Source organism: Aythya marila (genome assembly GCF_965140915.1).
Source record: "Aythya marila genome assembly, chromosome: 1".
Taxonomy (NCBI): Eukaryota; Metazoa; Chordata; class Aves; order Anseriformes; family Anatidae; genus Aythya; species Aythya marila.
The window spans coordinates 181,246,540-181,266,461 of NC_139042.1; the positions used below are offsets into that span (position 1 = coordinate 181,246,540).

General features: G+C 47.7%; 1 protein-coding gene across 1 annotated transcript; it reads right to left on the minus strand.

Moving 5' to 3' along the window:
- Positions 1–1,763: 1,763 nt before the first annotated feature.
- On the minus strand, positions 1,764–16,091 carry WNT2 (Wnt family member 2). The gene is made up of 5 exons (XM_082751988.1): positions 16,042–16,091; positions 15,550–15,773; positions 12,852–13,129; positions 9,552–9,816; positions 1,764–2,629 (listed from the first exon to the last, which is right to left on the minus strand). The coding sequence occupies exons 2-5, from the start codon at positions 15,767–15,769 to the stop codon at positions 2,400–2,402; spliced, it is 993 nt and encodes a 330-aa protein (XP_082608114.1). The 5' UTR covers positions 15,770–15,773; positions 16,042–16,091; the 3' UTR covers positions 1,764–2,399.
- Between the last annotated feature and the right edge of the window lie 3,831 nt (positions 16,092–19,922).

The following is a 19,922-nucleotide window of genomic DNA, read 5'->3' on the forward strand; positions in this document are numbered from 1 at the left end:
CAGTAGTGCTCCAGGTTTTGTGATATTTTGTTCTGCCAAAATAAAAGTTCCAGCACCTTTAATACAGTGACCTCAAAACATTTTACATGGGACTGTAGCATTCAGGTGTATTTGTCTGCTGCTGCTGAACTTAAGAAGTGATTGAGGCTGATTTCATTACCTTTTATTCAACTTCCTAGAAGAAGTTCTCTTGCAGTGAGTTTTTTTTTTTCAGAACACTGAAATATTTTCAGTGTTACTAATGGTGAATCTGTAGATTACTCAAAGGATCTCTGAATTGTTCCAAACACCCGACACACACCAAAAAATAATAATATGCTGCTTTTAGGTTCTTTAAGGCTTAGAACGTGGCCTTGCCCAGACTGTGAACTCCATTTAATTTCACAATGAAATTTTAATAAAAATTCTCATCAGAGCTCACCTCTAAAGACAATTAGATGTGAAATTTTGCGTATCCAGCCTAGAGCCAGACTTTCCAGCATAACCACCGAACTTTAAGTGTGTACAGATATATACATTTGTGCACTGCGGATGCACGTGGGGAATGTGCACACTGTGACTAGCACACCTGCAGGGCTATCCCCACCAGCACTGGGTGTATGCCCAGTGGCATGACTGTTGTTTATTTCTAACCATGGTCATTACATTAGTGCTGTACACATTAACAGGAACATTATTTTGTCCAGATAAATAGCTTTCTGGATCCTCCTAATCTTTTAATGCCAGCTGTGCCTTCTGGAGATGCCTTGCCCATTTTAATGATTAAAGCTTTTCTAAATGAATTTCAGATTTAAATGACTGCTCTCTCAAGACCTTTGAATGAAAATAAAAAATAAAAGGAAACACATTCTGTTTTAATATTCTTTGAAAACAAAACAAAACAAAAAACACATTAACCTGACGACTCACCTTGCTTTATTGCCATGGTGTGCTTCTTGTCTATTATTTTTTCACTCACTGTTTGTACACACTAAGATTCCTCCAGTCTTTTCCATTTTTCGTTTTCACATGGAAATATTTTCTGTCACCCATTCAACCTCCCTTTCAGAAGTTATTTTTTCATTACTGTGCCTGTCCCTGCACTTCATGGGTGCTTTTCCACAGCCTTCCAGGGCTACCTTATTAGACTTGGTGGCACTGGCCCCATTTCTTCCCCCTGCTCCTCAGCAAGCTGGCTGTTCCCTGTCTGACACAGCTCCCCAGCATCTCTCCTGTGAGGCTACAACTTCAGGGCCTCATAAGCCTATGCACATTTCCAGCACTTTGTTGTTTTGTGCTGATCTGAGCCCAGAACACAGACCTGGCACAGCTCACAACTGCCTCCATCAAAGGCCAATGTACAATCAGCTGCAAGTTTGTGCAGCATGCATTCCGAGAAAAGCTCATTTGGAAGTCCCCATTGGAACTGAAAGTATCATTCTGAGCACATTTATATTAGGTTTATTAAATTTAAAAGAACATAGGAGTTGATAGATTCTTTAGAATGAAACCCAATTGTTATTAAGACAAGGTATTGCTTTCTCCATCAGATTTCTGCAAACGTTTCAGTAAAATTCAGTACATGAAAAATAGGAAATCTTATCCTTAGGTAGTTTAGTGTCCTGTCTCCAGCTGTCATTGGGCTGGAATTACTTTTCTTCGATCCTTCAGATCAAAAAGAAAAAACAAAAAACAAACATCAGTGGTTAGTATTAATAACCTTTTATAAGTCCTTAAGGCAAGTTTTCACAAATATATACCTAAGACAATTGCTTTGGCTCCTTAATAGCAGATGGGACTCTTGCAGTTGAACGCTTCCTGCTGCTCTTTGCTTTCCCCTACGGGCCAGGCTCTGCCCAGCGCACCTCATAGCCCAGAGCTGTAAGGGCCACCACAGCGCACACACCACCCCACAGCAGATTGGTGGGCAAATTCACCTCTGGTAAAGCCTCAAAATCATCCTGGCCACAAAGTTTTCCAAGGAGGAGTCCCTGCTCAGGGCCCAGGTCTCAGCCCAGTAGGCCAAGCACCCAGGGCATGGCTATGAGCAGCACCAGGCCCTCAGCAGGAAGTCGTAGCAACCCGCAGCCCCCACGTTTGGTGGCATCCAGTACGAAATGGCTCATCCTGACATCTCGCCGTGTGTCCAGCAGCAGGAAGGACTTCCCTCAAGGAGCTCAGAGTTGTGTGTTGGTTGGGACAGCCCCAACAGAAGCAGCTCCTTCCAGCACGGCAGTGGTTGTTACACAAACCGTGCAACAACGCGGTCATGTGGAGACAAGAAGTGAACACTGCAGAGTCTGTAATAGTCATTGAGCAGCTTCTGTGTAACGAAAGGCGAAGGCAAAACCAGCGTAAATCCAGCAGAGGCCTCGGAAGCATTCCCTGCGTGGACCAGGCAGGGCAGCAGTACCCAACCGTCATGTCCGGGACGTCCAGGTGGCGCTCTTGGGCGCCTTGCAGGTGTGGACATCCACCACCTCCAGGCAGTCCTGGCAGCGCACGGCGCAGCACCAGTGGAACTTGCACTCGCACTTCGTCATCCTGCTGACGCGCGCGGTGTCGTAGCCTCGGCCGCAGCACATCACCTCGCAGCTGTCCATGCCGCGGGACGTCTGGTTGCAAACCCGGCCGGCCGTCCCTGGGGACCCTGCAAGGCGAAGGCAGCGGAGGTCACTCGAAAGAGCAGGGGGTGTGTTTTAAGGGAGGACAGAGAGCATACGACAACAGGAAAAGGAGACATCGTTTGTGAGGGATCTGATCCTGCAACATCACATCACTCCGCAGAGGAGCTGTGGGAGGGCTGCCAGACCCCAAACCACTACATCCAGGGCTGCAAGGGACGCGCTGGGCAGTGCCCCCTGCTGAAGGTTGGAGTCTCTGCCAAACCCAACACCACAGCAGGCATTTTGGGTGGTTAACAGCCCCTGTGCACACCAGCCCAGGGGGTTGCTGATGATCCATGCCACCACACATCCCCGCAGAGCAAGTACAAAGGTTTCTGCTCTTTCCTGGTACAAAATGCACTAAACTATTTACAGCCTGCTAGGGACAGAAGGAGGGCAGGGAGACATCCCGCACCTCTCTGCAGCTCTCTAGAGCAACTTGAACAGCTCTGCCCATCCCCAGGGGGCACAAAGTGGCTGGAGGCGGCCCGAATGGAGGGCCACATGCCTGGCTCCCTTGCTAGCTGGCCAGCATGGCGCAGAAGAGGGCACGCTGAATGTGTGGTGTGGCCGGAGACACGCTCTGGTCCTTAGGCCTGGCTGCTCTGCCTAGCTGAGCTCTGCCGTCCCCATTTCAGCTCTGTCCCGTTTGCCCAGCTCAGCCCAGCACCGGGGCAGGAGGGGAGCTCGGGGGCAGGCTGAAGCTGCATCTGTTTGAGGGAACACCTGATGTTGGTGTAGAAACCAGTGAAGGACCTGGGAAGATGCAGAGCTGCGTGACTTGCCCATGGTCACATCGGAAGCCTGTGGCAGAAGCAAACCAAACCCTGCTTGCAGGCTACCATGCTCGCCTCGATCCATGAGGCAGCACAAAGAGCTGGAAGAGCTGCACGGTGCTGTGCTTGTGCAGCCCACAGACACATCTATCGCATCCCAGGCTGTGCAAAATGCCTTCAACCAAATAACCACATTTGTAGGGGCTTGTCCTGGGGGTTTACCACACTGATGGGGCCCAGTAACGAAGTCCTGGGATGCCTAGGCTGTGTGATGTGCTATGTCGAGGACAATAATCTGTAATAACAGTGATTCAGGTTAGGTTTCAAACTGCTATGGGAGGAAGACCTCACGCCAACCTCTGCGATAAGGTCAGGGGGATTCATCGGGAACTGCTGCGATGAGGTGCGGCAGCTTTCCCGGGAAGGAGCAGCAGCATTCCTCAGCCAAGCACAGGTTATTTCCCAGCCCCAGAGTTCTGATTTCCAGATGTTTGAGGAAATCACACAGCAGCCAAGAGAACCTGAATGGGAAACTCCCACCCATTCTATGGGAGTTTTGCCACCGACTTCAAAATGAAAATGATTTCATCCCCTAGCAGATAGTCAAAAGCCAGTATCACCTGATGTCACCCACCACACACAACCAGCAGCACTGTGCCACTAGGGGAGAAAACCAGATCATCCACAGAACCTGGTGAAAGAGAAAGGCTCATAGTAAGGCATGGTTCCTAAGCAAAGCCAACATTTTGGAGAAGTTCAAAGAGCCCCTTCAGCATCTCTGTGGCTCTGCCAGAGCCTGGGGACAGTCCCTGGTCACCTGCCCTCACCAGGGAAAGCAGGACATGGAGCAGCCCATGCTGGGGCTCCACCACTGGGGACTGACAGACACCTCCAACTCTTTGTCAGCATTCAACACACACACTCAGCTTGCCTCAACATAAAACCCTTGCCAAAACAAACTCAGCTACGACACACGCACACACAAAACCCATTCCCTTTCATGAGAGGGAAGATGAGCAATAGCTGACAGAGCAGCCAAGCACACCACGGCACTCCTTGGAGGTGCTCCAGCGCCGAGGCCACCAGCAGAAACTGAGCAAAAGGGCAGGATTTGCTGTTCCTGCCCCGCTACCTGCAGCGCACCTCCTCGTCACGTAAGAGGCAGGACTGTGTTCTAACTCGCAGAAAATTTTCGTGCAACCTCTTTGTTTTTAGTTCAAGTTTCAGAATTGCCATGCCGACACACAACATCGTACCTGCCAAGATATCCACAGGTTTGAATACTGCCAACTCCGTGGCCTGTACATCAAACCCTTCCTTTCTTCTTGGTTTGCAGTTATTTTTTGAGCAAACATATGGAAAGTTGAAAACTACTTTCTCTCCATTCCAAAAGCATTATGATGACTTTATTCCTATATAACATAAGCATTTCCCTTCGATTTCTATTGATTAAAAAACTGGCTTCAAGCAATAAAGTTCACGACTCAATATTCACGTTAAATAATGATAATAATAAAAAAGTTAAAACCCTAATAACAATAACCAAGTTTCCACACCTGCATTTTGGAAAACAAATAAATAAATAAAAGCAAGTATTGACAGAAAAGGGGCTCTGAAGACAATTTTTAAATCAAGAAATATTCACGAGTGCCCTACACACACCAGGCAAGTACAGGAGAGTCTGAGGGGACAGGCAGTGCCCTCGGGAAGCAGCCTTGTCTGAAAGAGCTGGGGTTTTGTGGGGCAGCAACGAAGAGACAGAAACATATTGACTAAAGAAGAGCTTATCCAGATTCAGTTAACAGTAAATATGCATCTGACTCCAATTCCCATAGCTACTAATGGCTGCTGCAGTCCTCCAGCTCCCAGAGGATCCTTGGTTGCTGGTGTGGCCTGTTCCTGAGGGCACCTCCTCAGCCCCTGAGGGACGAGCGCCTGCCCTGACTGAGGGCCGGGACTTCGCCTAACACATTGCCAGTGCAAATACTGGGAGATGTAGACCAAGTATTCACACAGGGAACAACCTAGCAAAAAGTTTCTGACAGAGATCGACATGGGCTTCTCTCCACAGGTTGCACGCTTCGAGTGCTAACACGTCTCGCCCAACACCAGTACTCTGCAGGCTGTAATTTAATTTCATGTTTTTCTTTCACTCCAGATTTGGCCTTCCTTATTCATCTCTGAAATGTAGCAAATGGCCTAGATGGGGTGGTAAGGGATAAAAAATAAGAGAACTCCTGTGAAGGAGTTCTCAGACAGACACAGCCACGTGCCCACTTGTCGGGGACACGGGAGACTGGTACCACACGTTCACGACCCACATGTGCCACACCCGGCTCACATTTAGGCAGAGGCAGCTCTGATGGCACCCAAACAGGGACCAAACGAGCGCTGGGAGAAACCTGTGGATGACTCAGAACAGCTTGGGGTACATCTCAGAAGGGTTATCAGCAGGTCCTGAGAACATCTGCACATGGGCAGGGCCCATCTCTTCGCTCCACCACCACCTTCAGTGGGCCAAAGCCTTGCTGCTACCACAACAATTGCAAAAAGTCAACCCTTGCTCGCCAAGGCGATTTCATTATCTCATCCACCTTGGAGAGGTGCTCTCGCAACTCCATCCCAGCTACCCCAAGCACATAACTGAGCTCAGCCTGCACTAAACCTTGGGGTGAGTTAGGTGGGGGTCTCCCTGCAGGAAGAGGTTTCACCCAAACACTGCCCAAGTTTTATGGGTGCTCTGCACAAACTAATTTTTAATAAACCTGCTGGATTGATTTTTTTTTGGAACACATTACTTTGCTTTAACAGACTCTACAAACAACAGCCCACAATAGAGGATCTACCAGTGAACTGGTGATGTCCATGCTATGGCTGCTCATGCACTTATTCCCAAAGCATTCTCCGCTTTTGCACCATGTTCAAAATGTGATAAACTTGCTACAGTTTTCAATCAACCTAGCCTGCATGGATGGCAAAAGGGCAACATTTAAAAAATTAACCTGTTTCTACCAGAAGTTTACAGGCAGACAAAGGGGGCTTTTGTTTAGGGCATTTCTGAGGTGAAGTTGCACATTAGGGATATACTAGTGCATCCTACACCTGGGCTGCCACCAGTGAAACCTTCACTTTATTTCTTTTTGCAGCATTATCATCTCTAACCAATCTCTCTATGTATAGTGCTGGATATGCTTTTACTGATTTTGGCAGCTGGCAATTCATGTTAATATAAGGGAACACCATGCAAAGCATGTCAAAATTTGTAAGTTCACAACAGGGTTTTCAAAAGCCCTCTTGGATGTTCAACCTCTGCTTCTATTGAACTATGAGTACAAAAACGTGGGGAAAAAATGATTTTGGCTTCCACATGAGCAGAATCCAGTGACTTCTGAACACTTGTGAAAACCTTCCTTCGGTCCTTTTCTAAAAGTCGTGCAATCTTAATGCTAGATAGAAGTGGTTGGCTTATTATGCACTCTTGCTATTAAGCGAGTTGCTATTAGTGGTTGCCACAAATTATCTTTCTCCCCAAAGCAATGACTCCTCTTTTCCTTCTAGGAAAAAAATAATAAAACAGCAGTTTTCACTTTGCTGGGGTGATTCATGTACGTACATCCAACTGCCCCTCCCGGACAGACTACTGGGGTGTATCCAGTGACAGCACCCTCCGATGGCTGCCTGCCACCAGAGAGAAAAGCCAAAGCTACAAGCTCCAACAGGAGGAGGCGAGATGCGGGGTTTTTTGGATAGATCGCTGGTGATACAACTCCCGAGTACCTTTAATTTACTGGTTTATGTGTATTAACACACCCAAGCCACAGAGGATACTGGCTTTGTCATTTCACAGTCTGTGAAGCTGTCTCCTGGTCAAGCTGCAGTGCTTCATAAAATGTGCTCTGAGAATCCTTCGTTCAGCCCTGATACTAATCAAACTCCAGATTCACAGTTTTTCTGAAGCACTAAATTGCTTGAATTCCCTGGAGAATGAAAGGCAGAGCTATATTCAAGGGCACGATAAAGTACTGTGGTATTACATTTAGCTGACACTGAGATGCTGTCCGCATATTTCCAAACTCAAACTTCTATAATCTCATTTCATTTAACCTCCAATCAGCTAACAGGGCTAATGCTCTGGAGTGCTCAACAGGGCAAAATAAAACTAATCAAGAAAAAATGCTGCTCAGCTGCTGATATTATCTCTGTTGAACTCAGATCAGCTTGTGTTTATCTGATTCCTTCTTCGCTCCATGAAAGCGAAGGCAATCCCGCAGAATTGTTCCTGTTCCCACTGAAGGTTTACTACAGCTTTCCAAAAATGTGCTCTTCAAAACAACCACATTCTCAGGATTCTGAGCGGCAAAGAAACGCCTCATCTGAAGTGTTATCTGGGGATGAGCAAAAGCATATGTCAGGCTGCGATCTCCGGGCGGGCTTGACAGCATCAGGCAAGCGAGCAGAGCACACCGCGGTGACAAACGCCCAGTCTCCTCCACGATAACAAGCCTGACATGCTAGGCTAGGCTTACTGCAGAGATGATTAAATGGCTTTTTGACACAGAAGTGGCTCGTGCACTGACTCTCCTTTTAAGGGGAAAAATATCACAGATCTTATAGTGAGAAAAGCAGCTTCAAGAAATGAGTTCTGGATAAAACCTAGTCTGCAAAGAATTCAAGTTTTGAATCAATCCTAGTCTCTGCACAATGCCACAATATGCCCATTTATTCACCTGGATTAAAGTATTAGATTTTATGGTGTCGGTCACTACTCAAGGAACAACGTGCTCTTGTGCAGGTAATAAGTACCACCTGCAAACGCCATAAATAACATTTAAAATTACCTTGACTACTTAACTAACCAGGAACACTACACAATGTAAGTGTACTGGATGAAATTCTGGGTTCACTGAAGTCAATCGTACATGACCAGGATTTCACATATTGTTCTTATTTAAGTACAGTTGTTTTGCAATGCTTGTTCCAAGTAAACTTGGATTGTAAATACACAGTGGTGCCAAAAAGAGCTAAGCTGCATTGCTATCCAGATACTTATGGATGTGTCATACCGGGTGCACTCTGGTACGTTATACAACCTATTAATTAGTTCCACAGCATCTTTCATACATTACTCAGTCTCTCTCTCTTTTCCAAATTTATGTGTTTGTTGTTGTTGTTGTTGTTGCTGCTTTTTCTTTAGTTGTTTTTTAGTTCTTAATTGGCACATCAGGAAATGCTACATGCTGCTCAACAGCTGTTAGCATGCTTAGTGCTGCTTGGCAATGCCTTGAACCCTGGAACTTTGTTAAGGGTGCCTCTACTGAAAGCCTCTACTGAAACCTCTGAAAGCAGAAACATCCAGTGTTAACAGCAGCCCTGAAACTTCACCTCTTCCCACTGGGGCTGGCATGACTCTACAGAAAGCATGATAGTAGTCATGGACCGAGCCAAGGCTCACTTACAGAGAGGAGTAAGCACTGTGTCTTTGGATGCAGGATGCTGTGCCCCACTGACCTGTGCTCCTGCAGCCACCTGCACATCCTCTGACCTCTTTGCACCATGCTATGGTGCATTGACTGGTGCCAGAGCAGAGCTGCCAGATCTCATGCCTGTGGGGAGAGGGGCGTCTGCAGCTAGGGACTGTCCACAACGAGCTGTGAGGAATGTGCAGATAAAGGGCACCTGTCTCTTGGGAGTTTACAATACAGAAGAGAAGCAGTGTAACCAAGATGGTACCATGGGGACAACACAGGACTTGGTTCTGCACAGGACCTGGCAGCTCTGCACTGAGCTATGAAATATGAGTATACACATGGCCGCATTATGGCATGGAGCAGCCTCCAGAGCATAGCTCAAACTTGTCCCAAAAGCAACCTTTGCCTTGCAGAGTCTCCATGGCTCCATAGTATCTGGAAGAAACTGCTGAATTGTATTAGAACTGGCTATCATACATCTAGAGACATTGCGGATCTATCATTCTTGTGCAGAGCCATCCTTCCAGAACATTTTCCTTCCTGTTTCCTGCTGGTTATATGCATGGATTTATATATATACACTCATTAATAATGATATTTTTTGACCTTCAAAGTACAAATGTCTGAAATAAAACCATTCATGTGTAATGATAGAGGCTTACCTACATCCCTGTCCCTGATACAGTAGTCTGGAGAGCTTTCAAAGTATACCAGGTCATTCTTAGTTGGCTTCTTAAATCTCTTATTAGCCACAGTGAAACCCGTGCCATCTTGATTCATGACCACCTGAATCGCTCCATTGTATTTCTTCCACAGATAATCTCCTGTTTTCCTAAAGTCTGCCATGGCCAGCCAACAGGTCCTTAGAGTGCATGATCCACTCACACCGTGACATTTGCACTCCTGTTTCAAAAACCGCTTCACGGCCTGTTTAGAAACGCAGTAAAATATACACAGGTAAAACAAACTGTCATTTAAGCTTCTCAATCCTTTTCCATTGATCCTGTAATGCCAGGCTTGCAATGGGTCTTGAAACCACGGTCTGTAGTGACACCCACTGGTAGCATCAAGTTAGCCTCGCATGGTTGGTCTGCTCTGCTTGCTTTACTCAACCATACTACCAATCCTCCAAGGGTGTCCTTGCCTCCCCCCCGCCAGTCACCCCAAAGACCTCTAGCACACTATAATGCCAGATCACAGCTCGGACAGAAGGAAATAATCTGGGTAATGAACAGAATCACTCAGCCCCTTGATAGGCGAAGGCACCCCATTGCACCATTGCTCAAGCTGAAGCACCGCCATACTGAGCGTCCCTATCTCAGCTTCATGGAGTTGCTCTTTGACATGGACACTTACGTTGTATGGAAAAAAAATCCAGAGAACACTGTGAGATTTCCAGTGTTGAATTGTTAATGGAAATTGTATTGCAGTCAGGTCTAAATTTACCGTGAAAAAGTTGACGATACAGTCCGACTCATCAAACAGCTCTTAGGCATGGTGTCTAAATGCCTATGCAGATGTAGATGGTGTTTTAATTACTGCCTAGAAAATCATAAGCATTTCATATTGAAGTGTTTTTACAGAGCCTCTACAAAACACCATATCTGGGCTAGGCATTTGATCCACATACAATTCAGAAATAAGATATTTGTAAAATGTTTATAAAACTTTTTAACAAACATTTTAGAGTACGACCTTCATTAGTTTGCAGTGATCACCTTCATCATTAATTCAATGTCTGGATAGCATGAAAGCCATTTCAGCTTCATCTCAAACATTTAAGCTATCTATATGATGTTAGGGAACAAGAGATGGGTTCATATACAATAAATCATTCATTCCTAATTCTGAAGACATGGATGTCTGATCTATAAATATTATGCCTTAAAGGTTCATGAAATATGAACGTTTTAGAGTTTGTACAAGAGGAACAGCATCATAGGAAGAGGATAACAGAGAGAAAAGGTGTGTGACCAGAAGTGACACTGCTGCATAGCAGAACAGCACTTCCCATTCAAGCACTTGGTGATAAAGTAAGAATGTGTTACTTAGCCAAAGTACGTTTCTTTTTCTTTCCAACTGGTAAGTTGTATTTGTGACAACTTCAGAGAAAAAGTAGGACTGGGATTCTGCTCAGAAAGGGATTTAAGCAGATGCTTGGTTTTAATTATCTGAGAAACTACAGCTAAGTTTAAAAGAACTTGTTGGACTGAGGCCTTGAATACCTGAAGCACATCAGGATGCAGCACTTATTTTGCCGGTGGTGCCCCTGTACTGATACACAGCATATTACTTTGCATGATTCCTATGAGATTACTACAAATACTTATTCAGTGTATTTTTGAATTAGTAAAATCTGAACAGTCTAGATTTAAGAGGAACCTACCAACATGGGCCTCCCCTTTTGTGGGTGTGAAAAAACCTTGGCTTGTGGGTGGGCTGGGGTACTGAGGTGCCTGCAAAACTCAGCCTACACCACTGAACCGTGGGTGCAGATCAGCAGTGCTTTCTGTAAAGCAGGCCCTAAAGCATATGAGAATGCATTGATTATTTTTAATAAATCAAAAAGCCTACCTGCTTACCAGTGCTGTTGTACTATTTTGCATATATATATATTTACATTTACTAAAATATTTGACCATCACAGAAAGAACTTCCCAGCATGGAGCTAATTCTCCCCCATGAAGTCTTTGCTTGTGCAGTAGACTGCAGCCTCTTTTGGGCAGTAACATACCAGCAGCTATATTAGCTTGGCTCCCCCCCAGTTGTGTACCACAGCCGTGTGTATCACTGATCTGAATAGCCTCATCTGGCTGTGTTATATACTAGTTGTACCTGCTGGTAACAAACAGGTGCAACAAAGGTGTTCTTGAAGAAAAATCATTTGTTTTCAGTACAATTCATGACAATTAGATTTTTTTTCTAATACAGGCTAGTTAATGTAAGACATTTTAATAGTATATTAAGGGAACTTTTTAATACAAAAAGATCAGAATATGAACAATTTACTTCCTACTGAATGTATTGAATTAAGAAGAACAAGACACAAAAACCAAGAAGGCTCTTCGTCTTAGAAGCGCTAGGTGTAGCAATAAAAAATATCTTTCTGTATTATTTCAGATGATATGGATGCAGGCAATTTTGAACACATTTTGAATAATGAAACAGCATATTCCAGCTATGTGCACTACTCTTACTACGTATCATCACCACCGCCAAATATCGGTGCATGACTTCCTCAGCCCTTGCACTAGCAGTGGGCGATATGCCTGGCAACTACTCCCTCCAGTCACTTGCAATAAATAACAAAGCGAGGATTCTTTTTGTTGAAATTAAAGAATGGGATTTTCATACAACGTTGAGAGAAGGGTTTTTGTTGAGAGCAGGTTGAGGCTGAAGCCTTTTGGAGTTACATGTGTTATGACTGTTTTCTTAAAAATTGAAGTAATTCTATTTCATCTCTGCCCATTCTGTGTGTTGGTTTACCATACATACGGAGGAATAGATAGTAATGTTTTTTTTTCTCCAATGGTATTTTGAATTTACTCATTAATAATCCAGCCTGCTCTTCAGTGTGGTCTTCAGCCTCCCTTAGGAACTTCTATTTTTTCTTAATCAGAAGTAAAAACTCCATATATAAGGGTCAGGTGTAAGGATTAGGCTCAAAACAAAACCTCCACCCACAATGACCCTACGAAGAATTGTTCTTTTGTTCATCTTCCTACAGAAGGAATCACTGAATGGACTTGGAGGGGGGCACTGATGAGCCATAGCTCTTTCTGTATGTGGAACCCCCGTCACACTGAACCTTCAAGGGGGACAGAAACGGCATCTTGGTCTTCCACTCATCCCGTACTCTTTCCTAACTGTTGAGACTGGCCAGCGAGAGCCAGCAGTTACCTGCCCAGCACCGTGAGAGCTCACCGAGAGCATTTCCAGGCATCAGGGGGATGGACACCCACCTTCCTTCCAGCCCTGTTGTTGTGCAGGTTCATCAGCGCTCTCGCATCTTTGCCTTTCCTCTCTTTGGCATCCACGAAGGCCCTGGCGAATTTAATGCCGTAGTCAATGTTATCGCTGCAGCCGCCCCAGTCGAAATGGCCCTTGCTGTCCTTTGCTGAGCCTTTCTTCTTGGGATCGCAGGAGCAGGATTTCAGCTCTCCTTGGCTACATGCCCTCGTGATAGCAAAAACTACCCCGGCGGAGGAGATGGCGTGGACAAAAGCAGATTCCCGACTGCCTGAAACAAAGAGGCTGCTTTACAAATCATTGAGGTAGCTGCTCTGAGCAGCTATCCTAACAGTTAAAAGTCAGCTATGCTGGACTTTTTGCTAAGCAAAAGACAAAACTGGGCTGAAATCGCACAAATGCATGTTCCCCGGAGTCAGAATTAGTCATGGCTTAAACTTGGACCCCTCCCTGGTAAAAGCTCATCAATATAGTGTTGGAGTTGGAAAACATTATAAGTTTGTTCCTGATATTGATTAATTTACTTTCACGGATCAGTTGTTTTGCACAGATACATGAACAGGACAGCTGGTGTTTCTATCCTGTTTCATCGATTTACAAAAATATATGAAGTGCTATTTCAGAGAGCAGTTTAAGAAGTCATTAAACAGGGACACTGAAACGACACGTATGTTGCAAAATCCTGCAACCGACTTTTGAAACTAGCTTTTCCTCTTCTGAGGCACTTGGAATAATCTTGCGTGCTTCAAAGACAGTAGTGAGAAATCTGTGGGGTCTTTTTCCTGAGGATAAGTTAAATTTAACTTTTCTGTCTAGAGCCAAGCCTGGTGGCCTTAGTTCATGCAAACAAGTTCTGTGAAATCAGTGGCACTGCTTGTGTAATACTCCAGGCAGGATTTGGCCTCGCAGATGTGACTTCCACACCCCAACTGCTCAGGCAGTTTTCCTTCCTCTTAATGAAGTTAATTTATTTTATCAAAGACCGTCAATATTTCTAGCGTATGCCTACTCCAGGGTACCTATTTCAATGCAAAAATTGCATAAGTTTATTTTTTAAGTCTATCTCTATAAGATGCAATAATGTACAATACAGAGCTGTTGTATTGACACAACTCTCTCTATGGTAACGGGACATTTTCAGCCTCAGGAAGGTTTTTAGCACACAAATTGTGCAGTAGCTGGGGCCACTGGCAACGAGCAATACCCGTTCTGAGCAGTCATCAGCCTTAGATAATATCATCGCAGTAAGCAGGACCCCAAAGAGGCAACGATGTTACCTGTAATTTCATTTTAGGGAAAACAGGATGACTTCAGCATTACACCATATAGCTTATTGTTGAGTCTTTATATTCCAGCAGCATCTAGGTGTTTCAAATACGAATGGCCCCTTGAGTTCTGTGTGCTGTGCAAACCTTCAGCAAACTGCAGCTAAAAATTTGCAAAAGCACTGGTCAAACCCTGCCTTTCCTACACTGGCTTCAAAGTCACACAAAAGAAATCTTGGCTTGTTACAAATCACGCTCTTTGGAAAATTTCATTTCTGAGAAAACATGCTCAGAAACTTTGCAACTTCTTAGCACGTTAATTAAAAAGAAACACTTGATGTCGTTGGAAGAAAAATGTTTCATTTGAGTTTATTAAGTTAATCAAAAACATTTCAAATTAGAGCAATATCAGGCAACGCTTCCCATTGCAATCACTGCCTAATCAAGCTCAGCGTACAGCGCAGATGCCTTGTGTCTGACTTCTCTCCTATAAGCCTGCAAGTGAAAATTCCAGTTCTGGGCAAACTGCGCTTTGACTTGTTTATGACACGGCCTCCTCGGAACCGGGCCGTGCTCCACCAGACACAAACCTCATCCAAAGCTTCAGCTGAAAACTGCGGGTGACGTCGGTGGTGACTCAGAAATAATTGCTGCGGGAGCACGAGGCTGGTTATGGGCAGTCACCGTTCGGCGGGGCTGCAGGGGTGCGATCCCACTGCTCGGCTCCCTGTGGCAGGAACACAGGCGCCCTTTGGGAGGGTGCACGCTGCTCCGTGCTTCCTGGGGAAATGCTCCAGGAGGGACTGGTACATGGGAGGGGTTGTCACCTGCCATCCCTGTCCTGGTGAGCTGGGATCCTCTTGGGATGCCAACAGCCCCTTCCAGCCCACGGCGTGGTGCTGGGGTCCCCAGCTGGGGCTGGGTGGCTGCGCTCTGGAGCCCCCGTTTCTCTGGAGCCCTTTTTGGGGTGCAGTACGTGCTGAAACAAGGAGATGCGGGAACTGCATGGCCAACCGCTAAAATACCCAAATTCTCTTTCTGAAACTCAGGTCTTTATGATTTAATGGTGGTTTTTAAGCAAAGCAGTGCTTCTTATCGTAGGATCCCAGAACAGTTTGGGTTGGAAGTGACCTTAAAGACTGCCAAACTCCAACCCCCCGCCATGTGCAGGGACACCTCCCACCGGACCAGGCTGCCCAAAGCCCCATCCAGCCCGGCCTTGGACACCTCCAGGGATGGGGCACCCACAGCTTCTCCAGGCAGCCTTCCCCAGCGCCTCGCCACCCTCTGAGGGAGGCACATCTCATCTTCCGATGCCGGCACGCCTCGCCTCGCCCCTCGCTTCTCCCCCGGGGGGTGCCGCGGGTGCGCCCCGTGCCCCCCAAACCCCCACCCCGCGCCCCCCGTCCCCTGACCCCGCACTCACTGCGCTGCAGGACGCGGCCGAGCAGGCGCTGCCCCCGCTCCAGGGCGCTGCAGTCCCAGCGGTGCCGGCGGAACTGGTGCTGGCACTCGGCCGTCCAGGCGGCCACGCCGCGGCCGATGGAGAGCATGGCCTCGGGGTGCCGGCGGCACAGCTGCCGCTGCCGGCTCACCAGCCCCGGCACGTTGTCGCACATCACCCGCGACGAGCCCACGGCCCCCATGTACCTGCGGGAGGCAAGCGGCAGGGCAGCGGCACGGCAGGGACAGGGACAGGGGCAGGGACAGGGACCCCCCTCCCACCCCATTACATCCCCCCCGAGCTCCGGGGGTCGCAGCAGCCCAAAGCGGCGCTTGAAGAACCAAATCAGGAGCTCTGAGTGAAGATTAAACGGCACCACCAGCGGCTCCCAGATGCTCGCTGTGAAGCCCCGGGTGCCCCCCGGCGGGTCCCGTCCCCCGGGCCCCCCGGCAGCGCTCCCCCCCGGCCCCTCACCACCACGAGGAGCCGACCCGCGGCGCGGCGCAGAGCAGCAGCAGGGGGAGCGGCCCCCACATCCCGGCGAGCCAGCTCATGGTGGGAAGGCGGCGGCGCTCCGCATCGGGGCAGGCCGAGGGGAAAGCCCATGGAAGGAGGGGGCGCCCGGGGGGCCCCGAGGGCTGGAGGCGGCTCCCTTTGGGGGGCCGGGGGGGGGGCCGGGGGTCCCCGCTCCCCGCCGAGCCTCCCCTGCAGGCGCGGCGCAATGAGGGGCTGCCGCGGGCTGGGTGGGTTCGCGCTGTGTGCGCGGTGTTTTTTTTTTTTTTTTTCTTTTTTTTTCCTGTAAGTCTGATGGATGAAATGATGTCAAGAGACACTCGGGGGAAGAGGAGGAGGAGGAGGGAACACCTCCGCCCGGGCAGGAATCCCGAGGAGCCGGTTGGTTCCCGCTGACCCTACAGGCGAGCGGCCGGCCCCAGGCACCGCGGTGGGGTCGGGGGCTCGGTGCTGGGATCCCCGCGGCCCCCCAGTTCAGGGCCGGGGACCTCACCCCACCTGGGGGAACCGGCACTGCCCCATCCCCTCCCCAAGCCCATCGCGATGCCAGCACGGACCCCCCCTCCAGGGGGAAGCTGTGTGCTGGTGGGTGCACATCAGCACATTTACCAACTTCCCCCCCCCCCCACAGCAGGACCGCAGCCGCTCCCAACCCCGCAGCACACCGTGACCCCCAGGGAAAGGCCCGGTCCTAACCCAGGCACCTGTGGCCAGGTCCCCAAATAACCCCCGGAGCACAGCGCTCAGCCCCGCTGCCTGCAGGAGCCGGCCCAGGGGGAAAAGCCGGGCAATAAGGCAAAGGGCGGCGGTGTGGGACCGCCCTGAGGGGCCGCCGCTGCAGGCAGCAGCCCGGGGCTGGTGCCGGGGAGGTGCTGAGGTGACAGCCGCCAGCCTCTAGCGTTGGAGGAAGAAAACGCAAGAAGCAGGGTTGTGGCGATGCCTGAGGCGGTGCCGTTCACCTGCTTCTCGATCTAACTTGGGAAACTACGCCCCGAAAACCAACCCAAACCCAAACCAGAGACAAAGCAACCACGCCCCGCAGGAGAGAAGCTCTGGGCTGCAGACTTCGGGAGAGGGGAATAAAGCCTGGAGCACGCCGCTGGTCCTACAGCAGCACTGCTTGGCCAGTAGGAACCTCGGTTCTGGTCACCGACCCTTTGTCAACAGCTCCAAAAACAACAGCTTGGCACTCAAGCTGTTTGGTAACATACTATCGACATGAAAGAAAAAAAAAATCCCCTTTTCAGGCAGAAGGCAGCTTCAGTTTCAGAAGAGTACAGGACATAGATCTTGGATCAGCTCATAGGGGAGAGAAGACATGGCAGGGAGGGGACAGCCAACTCCAGCAGTTGAGGCCTTTCTGAGCAGAGGCCACAGCCCTCACAGCTCCCCCCCAGCCTCCTCAGGTGTGCAGCAAGCAGCTGACCCATGGGCTTTTCCCCAATAACCTTCCCCATTAACAGCAGCACCTTCACTTGCAGCAACCCACAGCAGTGATGAACACTGTCCTTCTCCTCCTCCTCCTCTCCAGAAGATGCTCCACGTGCAGCCCCAGAGACTGCACTCCCGGGGCCGTGTTTGCCTTCAGTGAGTACGTGTATGCGATTTCTTGTCAAGAGATCGTGCCGTGCACTACGCAGATGACAAGAGACGAGCTAGGAGCACTGAGAGCCTGACTCGTTCCATGCACACCTCATGAAGTTGAGCTGAGGCTTTTCAATACAGTGAAAATAACGTAGTCGGACCTGTGTTCCTGCAGTCAGGTGAAGAGGAAGGCTCATCTGGGAAGAATATTTAGTCCAAACCAAAAACCAAACCCTTAAATGGAAGACATCTTCCTAGATGTACTGCAGTCAGTATCACAGTTTAGAGGAACTCAAAAGCCTTCAGAGAGCCCTTTGAGTCTCAGTTATGGGGACCTGGGCTCCGTATGACATGAAACTGCACTGTCTGCATCAGGATAAGAAATATTTTAAGTCACTAAAGCTATTCAGGATACACACCATTCACTTAATGCCACTGATACCTGATTTCATACCTCACTGCTTGTCATTTCTGGTCTGTAAAATCCAGTGCTCTGGTAGATGGGAATTCCTATCCCTAGAATAGGAAATAGTTTTCCAAATACACCTTTCCCCCTGTGCCTCCAGAACACAGAAATGGCAGCAACTGTCTTTAAAAGCAGAAACCTGCAGCTATGAAACCTACTTGACCTCCAAGGCTTTTGGCTGTGTAGACATTACCTCCCTTACAAATACCTGAACAGGCTGCAAGGGAACAGGCAGTGAACACAGATGAGATGTGGATCACTCAGTCCCCCTTTCATGACATGGCGTAAGATGGATTTATTCCCAAGAGACTTGTCTAGCAAGGCTGAAGACTCAAAATTGTCCATCGCGTAAGGTCCAAAGCAGCATTTGTAGTACTATACCAGCAGCACAGCTTTATTTGGGCAAGAGCACCTGTAACTTTTGCACAATTACTGGAACTGAGTCTGGAGAAAGCCAACATAAGCAGGCACGTACCTGTAACTATTAGCAAAAGTTACAGCTTGGGGGGAATGTTAGAAGAGGTTCAAAGAAAGGAAGAGGAGAAACAAACTACATAGCTCAAGTTTTAAGTCTTGTCCCCAAGAAGGGGGTTGGACAAGGTAAGAAGAGGGGGAAAAAAAAAACAACACAAAACCAACAAAAAGCCATGAACACAGCATTTCTCTATGTCAACAGAGAATGTGGTAATAAAAAAAAGGCCCACTATTTCCCAGTTTAAGAAAGCACACAGCTAAAATTAGTGTCTGCTATTTGCAGATGGAACCAAACAGGAAAACAAAGGCAATGCCTTACTACAGGTATTCCACAAGTAAACTTGAAAAGTGGGGCAAAACCCAAATCCCAGGAAGACAGATGGAACACAGAATCTCTCATTCACAACCTGTATTTTATCCTGGACAAGTGAGAACTGAAATCCTTCAGGTTCCTTCAGATCTCTACAGGATCATCCAAGGCCCTACATTTGACACAGCAGTCTCAAGATGCAGAAAAGGCCACTGCCTGAATATTCATCAGTACCAAGAGAAGTTAGGTATCCAATGATATTGCAAGGCTAAGTAGGAACCTAGCTGCATCTTTAAGCAACTCTGTCGGATTTGGCCCCAGGTCCAAGCCACTCAACCCCCTGCGCCCCGATTTGCACTACTGTAAAAGGAAAAATAATACCTCACAGGCTTGTGAGGCTTACCTGCTTAATGTATGCAAAGCTCTTTAGCATTTTCCTCCCATCCCCTCATAGATGTGCTAATCATCGCATTACTACTATTCCAGGATAATGACTTTAATGTGGTGACTTACAGAAGAAGGCCTCTCAGCAGGGTGATTTTCATCTGAAGGCTCCAGCACCAGGTGCTGGTGGGGGGTTTGAATTTTTGACTGCATGGCTCAGGGGCCAGATTTTGCAGTAATCTCTTGGCTTCCTGCCCTATCACAACCATATTGTGATACCTTCTCAAGCAGGGAATTTGAAAAAGGCACTGAAACAACATGAAAGTGAACACAGGACCTTGAAGTTCACTGTTTAAGCCTGAATTTGGAATCTGAAGAGTTTTTTTTTTTTTTAAATGATGTGGTAGGTTAAAATAGCCTTTGTTTATTTGGCTTTTATCATATCCTACTTACTCAGCACAATTAATGACTGACCAATAAAATGAGACATTTAGAGTCCAACATCAGGTCTAAGATGCTTGTTTCTCACATATGGTTTATGCCTTTTTGAACGCTCCAACACACTAAGGATGCTGATGGCAGAAAATCTGTATTTAGCCTGTATGCTGCCCACAATCAAGTGCT

Excerpts from the sequence above, each read along its gene's own strand:
- WNT2 (XM_082751988.1), bottom strand. The coding sequence starts at position 15,769 with ATGGGGGCCGTGGGCTCGTCGCGGGTGATGTGCGACAACGTGCCGGGG. Across the intron at positions 13,130-15,549 it reads CGGCCGCGTCCTGCAGCGCA|GCAGTCGGGAATCTGCTTTT; the intron begins GTGAGTGCGGGG and ends TCTTTGTTTCAG. Across the intron at positions 9,817-12,851 it reads ACAACAGGGCTGGAAGGAAG|GCCGTGAAGCGGTTTTTGAA; the intron begins GTGGGTGTCCAT and ends GTTTCTAAACAG.